Raw genomic sequence first — 11,844 nt, 5'->3', positions numbered from 1 at the left:
AGGTTAAGCAGTTTGTCTAAGGTCACATTCTGGTTGGATTCACACTCCTTCCACTAACCCTGGTGTTTTTGCAACAAATTGAACTACTTCAACTCAATTTTTAATCTTCCCAGATGTTTGGGAGAACAGTTTTGTTTTATTTTAGCTTCTCCAAAGTTAATGTGTTTTTTAGTGCCAAACATAATACAAAGTAAAGTGGAAATCTGCTCAAAGGAACACTTTGAACAGAAACTTAACCTGAAGCAGTCAAGGTTTTTAGGCATTGTCGTCGCTCAGTCGTGTCCGACTCTCTGTGACCCCATGGACTGTAGCCTACAAGGCTCCTCTGTCCGTGGGATTTTCCAGGCAAGAGTACTGGAGTGGGTTGCTATTTCCTTCTCCAGGGGATCTTCCCAACCCAGGGATCCCCTACATTACAGGCAGACGCTTTACCCTCTAAGCCACCAGGGAGCAGTAAATTGATCCGTTAGTTCGTTTGTCTGTCTGTATTTGGAGTAAGTTTCAGTAAGTATAACTTGACTCATTTGGTTTTATTTATTGTCTTTTCTCATCTCCAGCTGCCTATCCCCACCGTTTGAATCTCTTTTACCTTGCCAATGATGTCATACAGAACTGTAAGAGGAAAAACGCAATCATATTCCGTGAGTCTTTTGCTGATGTACTTCCTGAAGCAGCTGCTCTAGTGAAGTAAGTAAATTCTCACTCTTCTTTGGGATCTAAGCTTAAAATATTTAGAATTTTAATTTCCCATCTTACCCATTAGTAAGAATTATAAAAGTTGCACATGCTTGAAGATCCAAGGGTATTTTGTCTGTATTGTTCATTATAACTTTTTTGGTAATATGCGTATTTTTCTTTTAAAGACTTTTCCTTCCCTTTTTGAAAACTTGTCTGCTATCTATACTCTGCTTCTTTTCTCCTTATTTGACCAGGAGAATATATATCCTGGTCATACTCTCTGACTGTACTTCTTTCTGTTTCTTCTGTTTTGTGATTTTTACATATTTCCATTTTTCTTAGTCTTTCTGAAATCTTGCCCCCTTCATGAAATCTGTGTAATTAGGAAAAATGAAAATATTTACTCCTAACTCCATATTAATTGACTCCATTCTTAGCAAAATTGTATCCAGCATTTTCCAAAGTGCTGGAACACTGGTATTTGATCTTACTTGTCCTGTATTAATAGTGTTTTCCTGTGTTTCATGCATATTTGCAAGTCGTTTGCTTGGTGCAAGAAGCACACACATAGATACACAATTGAAGGATAAACAGTTATGTGGAAAAATGAAAATAGCCAGATACTTCCTCAAATTATATACTTGTTATGATTGTATGACTATATGAATATTCTGTTTTATTGATCCATTTCTTAGTATTAACCCAGTCACAACGGAATGCTCCTTGTCCCTTCCACTGGATTGTAAACTTGAGATGGTCTACTCTGGTATCACAAAAGGTTAAGATGTGGTCTTACTTTGAGGTACTAAGTAATAAAGATTTATACACATGTCAGAAGAACATAAAGTAATAACAGTAATAGCACCTACATTTATTGAACATTCATAATTGACCAGATACTTATACATAGTGCTTTGTGTACTTCAGGTTGTTTAATCCTGAGAACAACATTTAAAGTGGCTACTACTATTGTCCCCATTTTAAGGAGAAGGAAACTGACTTAGAAAGATTACGTAGCTTGCCTAAGCTCTCACAGCTGTGGGGGGGCAGAGAGGGGTAGTGGTATTTGGCAGAATTCCTACCCAAGCCTGTCTAGACCCCAGAGCTTATGTTCTGTGCTGCCTCTTTATGTATATAAATTCAGTATAATTTTGAGTAAGAAAAGCAGTGTGCTAAATGATCTCCACTTACGGTTTCTGCTCTAAACATCATTGTAGTCTGGAAAACTTAACCTGGTGTTTCTTAGACTTAGGTTTCATGACCTAGTTCATGGATTGCTATGGGGTTGCCAGCTTTTGTTTTACCATGTAAAGATATTTTTAAGAACAACTACCTTGTGTTACTATTTTACAGAAAAATGTAGGAATGGGATAATCTCAGAATAAAGTACAGTCCTTTAAAATAAAATTTTAAGCTCCAAAAATGTTTTCAACTCAATGGAGGTTATCTTCAGAAACCTGTAATAAAATCACTTAATGAAAAAAAAAAAGTCACTTAATGGTGAAACACTAAAAGCATTTCAGGACAGTGATGCCCTTTTTCATCATTACTGTTCACCATTATGTTGATATTCCTTTTATTTCTAAATAAGGAAGAAGAATGCATTTAGAAGAGATAGAATTGTCATTATTGGCAGGTAATATGATTACCTATATCAGGGGTAGGCAACCTTTTTCTATAAAAGACTAGATAGTATTTTAGTCTTTGCAGGCCATAGGATCTCTGTTGCCGCTACTCAACTCTACTGTTCTATCATGAAACCTGCCATAGACAATAAATAAGCAATGGTTATGGCTGTGTTCCAATAAAACTTTATTTACAAAACAGGCAGCAGACCAGATTTGACCTGAGGTTTGTAGTTTACAGACTCTTGGCCCACATATAATCAATGAAGAGAGTTCAGTTAAATAGCCAGATTCAAGTTCAACATAGAAAAGCAGTAGATTTCCTATGTATGTTAATAGTAACCAATTAAAAATGTAATTAGGGGATTTATGGGAGGCTTGCTTCTGCCATGAAGCATAAAGGCCGACTTCTCCCTGTAAGTTTGTTGGTAGGTCCAGTGCACCTTTGTGGGCCTCTGCCAGTGTTGAGTAGTCACGGACTAGCAACCAGCTGTTTGTTTGTTTGTTTGTTTGAATATTTTTGTATTGTAAAAACTAAACATTCCAAGGACAAAACACTTAACATCCTGATAGAGAAATGAGCAAAGAATGGGGACAGGCAGAAGACATATAAATTAAGAAAAGAAAGAATATTCAACTCAACTATACAAAGAAATAGAACTTTAAATGCAGCTTTTCACACTAATCGAAAGAGCAGAGTTCTTTTTACTAATGGAAGCCAGGCATTTCTGTACTGCTGGTGAGAGTATGAATTAGAACCTTTCTTGAAATGGATTTGGCAGAATTTGTTGAAAGGCTTTAAATGATCTGTCCTCTAGATATTCTCGAGGGATTGAGAAGCTTTAAACTTTCCATCCTCTTTGATCCAGGAATGTCACTAATAGAGATCTACCTTGTAGAAAAAAAAATCACAAATGCAAAGATTGTCTTCAAAGGATGTACATTGCAAAATTTATTGAAGTTGGAAACAAATGGTTAAATTGTGATTACTTTTTTTAATGTAATTAGAAAAGATTCTTTTTGCAAAAAGTAATGCCTCCTGTCCCCCAAGTAAAGGAAACCTTACCCAAAAATAACATAAGTATGTAAAGCTTTTACAGAGAAGAATTTTTGAACTTTACTAAAGGATATTAAAGAAAATGTGTGTAAATGAAGTGATAGATATATAATTTTGAAGGGAAAGATCTGGCATTGTTATTCTTTCCCAAAATGTAGACTAAAAATTCATTGTAGTCTCAGTCAGAATCTCAACAGTATTTAATGTAGAAGGATAAAATATCCAGGATGATTGTTTATAAGAACATTGGGAAAAAAAAAAAGAACATTGAAGTCAGAGCTCCTGTCATTTATTTGTATACAAAACAGTAATAGAATCAGGAGTAGAAGACTGTTATGAGTGAAACAGAATATATTCTCACTTATAAAGAAATTAATTGTAATATGGTGTTAGTCACACAGTCGTGTCCGACTCTTTGCACACCAATGGACTGTGGCCTGCCAGGCCGTCTGTCCATGAAATTCTCCAGACACGAATACTGGAGTTGGTAGCCATTCCTTTCTCCAGGGGATCTTCCAGATCCAGGGGTCAAACCCAAGTCTCCTGCATTGCAGGCAGATTCTTTACCATCTGAGGTAAAGTATATGATAAATAAGAGGATATTAGGATATGAGCTTTAGTATTCCAGAAACAACCACATCCTAACCACCATTACCCCCTTTTAAATTTCTGTTCACAGTTACACTTTAGACTCATTTCTGCTCTTTTGCAAATTCATTTCTCTTAATTTAAGGCTATCATTTTAATTGCTTTAATTTAGGAGAGGCAAATGTTTAGAAATTCCAGACAGGTAACCTAGGTGAGTGAAGTGAGTTGATTGTAAGGAAAAATCCATCTAAAAGGGACAGCAGCTACTCAGCTCTAGCGTATGGCCGTAAAGAAACAGAACTTCATTGTTAACATATGTTGTCAGACCTTCCAAAAAACTTTGTCATTTTTAAGCTAGGTCAAAATCTAGATTCCTTTTTGAAGTTTCCCAAATTTTAAATGTGTGAAACTGACTCATATTCAAAAAAATTTATTGCTAGCCAATCAAAATACATCTGAGAACCAAATTTTAGGGTTACAAATAAATTTTAACTCATGGGTGAATTTGCAAGTACAAAATCTGCAATTAACAAGAATCAGCTATATTTAGAAATCTTAACAAAAGATGTATAAGATTGCTATTGAAAAAATTATAAAACATAATTGAGAAACAGTATGGAAGGCTGAAACAAATAATTTGTGGATAGGGAATACTCAATATTTAATGATATCATTTCTTCCCAAACTGATTTATAAGTCCAATGCAATCTTAAGATCTTAATGGTTTCCCCCCCTTTTATAAATTTATTTATTTCTTTACTTTTGTATAATTTATTCATTCCTGGAACATATGTTGTGCATTTACTAAGTACTTCGCGCTGTTAATGATCTGAGATTTAGACAACAAATAACACACTGTGTAGCCTGGCCACAGTGTGAATAGGTGTGGACCAGTAATGTGATGACTGCTGCAGTGGACTTATCTCAGCTTGCAGTGGGGGCAGCTAAAGTACAAATTGATTCTGAATTTTGTATGGAAGTACAGAGAGCTCCCTCCTCCTCTTCCCCCACAAAGAAAAAGCCGAGAAACTCTTGAAGAGAGTAACAAGGTGGGAAGACAGACTCTACCAGGTTTCAAGACTGGTTATAAAGCTATGATAAATAAAGCAGAATGATATTTGCCCAGAGATAACCAAAGAAACCTGTAGAACATAATACAAAGTCTAGAAACAGACCAGTGTATATGTATACTTGGTCTCTGTGTGAAAAAGAAGAACTTTTTCATAATATTGCTGGGGCAGATTTGCTATATAGGAAAGATTAGAGCCTATGCAAATCATACACAAAAATAAATTGCATATTAAATACAAATATGAAAGAGCTACAAATCTTTGGAGACAACATAGGAGAATACCTCATGACCTTACCTCATAAGATTGATAAATTCAGCTACATTAAAATGAAACCTGCCATTTAATCAAAACACACTATAAAGAGGGAAAAGACAAGTCGCAGAGTGGGAGAAAATATTCTGCAGTCAACAAAAGATTTATATCCAGAATATATAAAAAATTACAAATAATAAGGGAAAGATAATATATTGAAAATTTTAGTTTTACCTGACACATTAGAAATCAAGCGAGAAATTGTTTAAATATTTATTAATGACTTTTAAAATAATAAATGTTAATATTAATAACCAAAACTTATAATTTTAATAGTGTTTTGTATTCTTGCAGATCTCTTTAATATCTGGCTTAATAGCAGACAGCTGTATTTTCTTACCTCCTTTTGCATTCAGTCTGGTTTGATATCACATGTCATGTAGCCCTAGAATTGCTGAAATATATCATTACATATCATATACGTTAAGTCCTGATCAGGAGAGAGAAATCACATACCAGTAATCTAAACAGGGAAAATTTAATATAATGGATCATTAAGGGGTTTTTCTGGCAGTCCAGTGGTTAAGACTCCTCGCTTCCAATGTACGGGGCACAGGTTCAATCTGTGGTCAGGGAACTAAGATCCCACATGCCACAGGTGTAGCCAAAATAAAATTTTAAGAAGTTTAACTTTCGGGGGAAGAAAGGACCATTAAGTAGGTAAAAGGTAACTTAACTACTAGAAAGAATAAAATAACTCTTAAGGTGATATGGAATAGTATGTGTGGAAAGCAGCTACTACCTCTGAACCTGAAGGAAAAGTAAATAATTACCCTCACCCTAACCTACCCCAAGCTGAGATTCAGACCTCAGGAAAGAGTAGATGGCTGTAAGAACGTGCTGCCTGTCACTGTGATTTAGAAACAGGTCAGAGAGCACTCACCACTGAACTACAAGAGCTGTGCTGAAACGCTGCCTGGGTGCCTCTGTGCTGATCCACTTGAAAATATAACCTGAAAGAGGAATCCCTACTGCTTCTTCCAGCCTCTCAATATCACTCCAGGGCTCTCTTTTGGCAGAGTCCAACTCTGAACCAATGGGAAATAGAGTTTTCAGTGTCTTCCTTCCAGTACAAGGAAAGGCTTAGAGGCAATAAAGCAATAACTAGCACACATATGTACCAGATGAGGATAAATCTTTAAGTCCACCAGTACCAAACATTAGCAGAATTGTGGCACAGTGGAAGCTCTCCTGTACTGTTGGTTTGAGGGTTGATTGTTATAAAACAACCTCATTTTTTTTTAAGTTTGTTATATATGCCCTGTGATCTTGTAATTCCAACCCTTAAGCATTTACAAACCCTGAGAAACTTACATATTTGCAGCAAGATCAGTGGAAGGGAATTTTTATACCTACTTTGTCTATGGTAATAAAAATGGGGGGAATTCCCTGGCAGTTCAGTGGTTAGGACTTCATGCTTCCACTGCAAGGGGGCCCAGGTTCAGTCCCTGGTTGGAGAATTAAGACTGCAAACCTCACAGTTCAGCAGAAGAATAAAGTGAAAATCCTAATTTGAAAAAAAAACTTGGAAACACTTTTTACAGTAGGTGAATGAATTGTGGCATACTGGAATATCAGACAGCAAAGAAAATTAATGAATTTCAGTTACATGCAGTGATATAGATAAATCTCACAAAATACTGGTTGCAAGTACAAAGGAATATTTCTGTATACATAGTATGAATCCATTTCTATAAAGTTCAAGTCTGGCAGAAAAATAAACTTGTTTATACTTTAGTCAGTCACCTCAGTTGCTCAGTCATGTCCGACTCTTTGTGACCCCATGGACCACAGCACGTCAGGCTTCCCTGTCTGTCACCAACCCCTGGAGCTTACTCAAACTCATGTCCATGAGTCAGTGATGCCATCCAACCATCTCATCCTCTGTCATCCCCTTCTGCTGCCTTCAGTCTTTCCCAGCATCAGGGTCTTATCCAGTGAGTCAGTTCTTTGCATCAGGTGGCCAAAGTATTGAAGTTTCAGCTTCAGCATCAGTCCTTCCAATGAATATTCAGGACTGATTTCCTTTAGGACCGACTAAAGGAACCTTTAGGTTGGATCTCCTTGCAGTCCAAGGGACTCTCAAGAGTCCTCTCCAACACCACAGTTCAAAAGCATCGATTCTTCGGTGCTCAGCTTTCTTTATAGTCCAACTCTCACATCCAAACATGACTTCTGGAAAGACCATAGCTTTGAGTAGATGGGCTTTTGTTGGCAAAGTAGTGTCTCTACTTTTTAATATGCTGTCTAAGTTGGTCATAACTTTTCTTCCAAGGAGCAAACGTCTTTTAATTTCACAGCTGCAGTCACAATCTGCAGTGATTTTGGAGCCCAAGAAAATAAAGTCTGTCACTGTTTTCCCTTGTTTCCCCATCTGTTTGCCATGAAGTGATGGGGCCGGATGCCATGATCTTAGTTTTCTGAATGTTGAGTTTTAAACCAACTTTACACACTCCTCTTTCACTTTCATCAAGAGGCTCTTTAGTCCTTCTTTGCTTTCTGCCATAAAGATGGTATTATCTGCATATCTGAGGTTATTGATATTTCTCCCCACAGTCTTGATTCCAGCTTGTGCTTCATCCAGTCCAGCATTTCACATGATGTACTCTGAATATAAGTTAAATAAGCAGGGTGACAATCTACAGCCTTGTTTATACTTACTTATTTTTAAAACAAAATTAAGGAAATAGGTATCATGAAAGTCTACCATCCCAGGTAGATGGAACAGATTGTGATCTTGAAGGGACCCACTCAGGTCCTCTAGGTAGCCAGTAGTGTATTATTTCTTGACCTGGGTTGTGATTACATGGGTATTCACTTTTTAAGTATCTGTTAATATATATCATATATAATTATATATTATATGCAGCTTTTCTGTGATATAAGATTTATTTGGACTAAAGTTTTCAAATTACAGTTTTAAGTAAATGAATTTAAGAAATTGGTTCCCTTTGAAAATTGAATTGGCAATCTGGTAGAACAAATTGTGTAGTCAGTCATAGAGCAGTATAATATTCCCAATTAGGTATCAGTTCTGTAAGGTTTTATTTATTCTATCCCTTCACGTTCCTTATAGATCTAGTATCCTCAAGAAATTTTCCTTTCCTACCTTGTTTTTCAAATTTTACTTAATCTTTTTTTTAAATTTAAATGTATTTATTTTTGATTGGAGGATAATTGCTCCACAATACTGTGTTGGCCCCTGCCATATATCAATATGAATCAGCCATAGGTACATGTGTGTCCCTTCCCTATTGAGCCTCACTCCCATCCCCTACCCCACCCTTCCTGACTTCTCTTCCCCAGTCTGGATTAAGCAGTTCTTCTTTGCTATCTTTATACCTACTGCTTCTTTTGTCATAGCCCCTAACACACCACTTTGTAATTGACACTTGCTTTTTGTCACTAGTTTCTGTCTCCCAGACTTCAAACTCCTGCTCCCAGCACAGTGCTTATCACTTGATAGGTGGTGGGTTAGCTGGATGCATGGATGGAAATGCCATGGAGTGCTATAAAGCTGTGTTTCTTAGGTACAGGCCTAGTTATTCATTGGTGGGTCCATGGATATAGTTTAAAGCGTCATTGGATTGTCTAAGCATATTGAATATCATCTGTATGATTACCTTATTAGCAGTTCTGTGAGTCGTTTTCAGTGGCTCTATCATGTGTTTGTATTTTGGTATAAGACAGTATTACTTTATCAGAGGTTAATGAGGAAAGGTTAAAGGTGACTTTAATATAAATAATTGTATCAGTTGAAGGCACTAATAATTTCAGCATACACTAAAGAAAAAAATTAATAGTACTACAAATGGAGAAAAATGGTGAAATAAAGGAATGATAATGGTATTATGGTCTTGAAAAGTTTAAAATAATGTATATATTCAGTATCATATTTGCATTGCAATTTGGTTTGAACAAAATATCATTTATAACTTTAAATCAGTGTTTATATGAATGGTATTTACTATATTTTTGTTTAATTTGCAAATTTTGACTTGTAGTTGTTGAAGAACTATAAACTGTTTTCCAGAGAATCATATAGGGTAGAAAGATACAGAGATTTTGTGGTCATCTTCATAGGCAATCCAAGAGAATTTATAGACATATGAGGGTTCGGTGAGGTTGCTGAATGCAAATCAACACACAGGAATCAGTAGCATTTCAGTATGTCAGAAATAACCAGTTATAATAAAAAGATATTATTAATAATAACAAAAAAGTTCTAGATATCTAGAATAAAAGTGTATTGAGACCTTTATGGAGATAACTATAAACTTCCAGAAAGATAAAAATCAACATATAAATACAGTACACTTCAATCAAGTTCCCATTAGGACATTTTAAGAAATTTGTTATACTGGTTGTAAAATTCATATAGGGGAGTCAGTGTCTTAGGAGGAGCCAAAACTGTTGATAGAAAGCCAGTAGGGGACTTCCCTGGTAGTACAGTAGATAGGAATCCGCCTGCCAGTACAGGGAACACAGGTCCAACCCCTGGTCCAGGAAGATTCCACATCCCTTGGAGCACCTAAATCCTTGGCGCCGTAACTACTGAGCCAGTGCTCTTAGCCCGTGAACCACAGTTGCTGAAGCCTGTGTGCCTAGAGCCTATGCGCCACAGCTGGAGAAGCGAGCGCCCCTCGACAAAGAGCAGCCCCCGCTCACTGCAACTAGGCGAAGCCCGCAAGCCGCAGTGAAGACCCAGTGCAACCAAAAATAAATAAATTAAAAAAACAACAACCAAGTAGGTCTTAACCTATGAAATATCAAGAGTTATTATTTGGGTTAGTTTCTAATACATGTTTTTAATGATATTGTGTGTGGAGGGTGATGGGGTGGCTGAAACAGCTCTGCCTATAATGATTTCAAGACCTGTATTTTTGACAAAGTGATGAATAAAAAAGTGAAGTTATTCTCAATAAAAATCTGATATAGGGAAAAAATAATTATTATTTAGTACAGTAATTAAAAGAGGATGATATTAATACAAGGATAAACAAATAAATTTAAGGAACAAAACAGAGAGCCCACAGATGGACCCATACCTATATGGGACCTCTGTAAATGGTAGAAGTCGCATTACAGTTCATTGGGGGAAAGATGTATTCTTCAATAAGTGATTCTGAGACATGGGATTTCTGTGTGGAAGAAATAAAATTAAATGTTAAGTGTTTTCCCAATACCGCACACAAAAGCATATTCCAAATGAATTACTTTGATATATAAAACAAAACTTTAAAATGTTAGAAGAAAATGAATATTTTCCTGACTGTAAGGGTTAGTTTAGAAAACTCTTAAGACCCAAAGAACAGATAATAAGGACAGGTATAAATTTAATTACATCAAAATTAAATGGCATTATAGAAGACTCCCTAAAATTAAAGACAAGTGACACACTAGGGAAAACATGTTATAGGCAAATAAAAAAGATACATTTTTATAAATGGGGGTTATTTTAGGCTATACAGAACAGTATGTTTTTATTTTTCTTTGGCTGCTCTGGGTGTTTGTCATGGCGTATGTAGGCTTCTCGTTGCAGAGCAAAGGCTCAGTAGTTGTGGCTCGTGGGCTTCTCTTGTTGCCGTGTTTGGGCTTAGTTACCCTGCAGCATGTGGGATCTTAGTTCCCTGGCCAGGCATCGTGCCTGAGTTCCCTAGATTGGAAGGTGGATTCTAATTGACTACTTGCTCCTTGAGTTGACTGCATTATTTGGTCTTCTGTTTGGTCAGTTGGCAGATATTTATTAAGAAACTGCAAGATACAGCACATTACTGTGATGATGTACCAGAAATAAGATATTGATAAAGAAAAGATATTCCCCTGAGTGAGGCACAAGATTATGCTCTTTGGTTCTGGTTGTTTGTTTTTGTGTTGTTCATGTTTGTTGTCGTTGGGTTTTGGCCACATGGCTTGTAAGATCCCAGTTCCCCAACCAGGGCTTGAACCCAGGCCCTTGGAGTCCCAACCACTGGACTGCCAGGAAAATTCTGTTTATTTTAATTCTGATAGTTGGGCACTTCTTCTTACACTCTTCATCAGCTTTGTGCTTTGAAATAATTTACTAATAGTTTTTTGTTTTAAAAGTGATCTGAGGCAAGGGTTGCTAGTATAAAAAGCATCTATTCAGCATCCTAGCAATTTTGCAAATCAGTCGATTTTTTGTTACTTACAAGTCAAACAGCAAAGTTTATATTTAATTATTTTATGATGTGTATTTGGCAGTTAGTTGTATGTTCCATAGAAATTGAGATATAGTGATCAGTAATGGCTGAAATAGCGGTCTAGAATTACAAGGTAAGTAAAACTGCTATTCTGGATTTTGTTTTGTTTTTTATTTTAGTTGAATTTGTAAATTCAAGAAATGGTTATATTGTGGGAGTTGGAGAGTTCTATGTTCATATAAATGAAAAACAGATCTAGCCAAGAATCTTAAACCTAACAAATTATCTAGTAAAAATCATTTTACAAATGAAGAAACCTAATTCCCCAAAGACTTCTTACTAAAACC

The 11,844-nt window shown here is 36.2% G+C and overlaps 1 protein-coding gene across 6 annotated transcripts in view; it reads left to right on the top strand.

The window, feature by feature from the left end:
- The window catches only part of RPRD2 (regulation of nuclear pre-mRNA domain containing 2), a 93,226-nt gene that overhangs the window by 41,671 nt on the left and 39,711 nt on the right, over positions 1-11,844 (top strand). For all 6 annotated transcript variants that reach the window (XM_065904917.1, XM_065904907.1, XM_065904931.1 and 3 more), the window contains exon 2: positions 558-687. In XM_065904917.1, the coding sequence (XP_065760989.1) occupies positions 558-687 (130 nt within the window). The remainder of the gene's footprint in view (positions 1-557; positions 688-11,844) is intronic.

Source organism: Muntiacus reevesi, chromosome 1 (assembly GCF_963930625.1).
Source record: "Muntiacus reevesi chromosome 1, mMunRee1.1, whole genome shotgun sequence".
NCBI lineage: Eukaryota > Metazoa > Chordata > Mammalia > Artiodactyla > Cervidae > Muntiacus > Muntiacus reevesi.
This window is presented reverse-complemented; position numbering and strand designations above follow the sequence as displayed.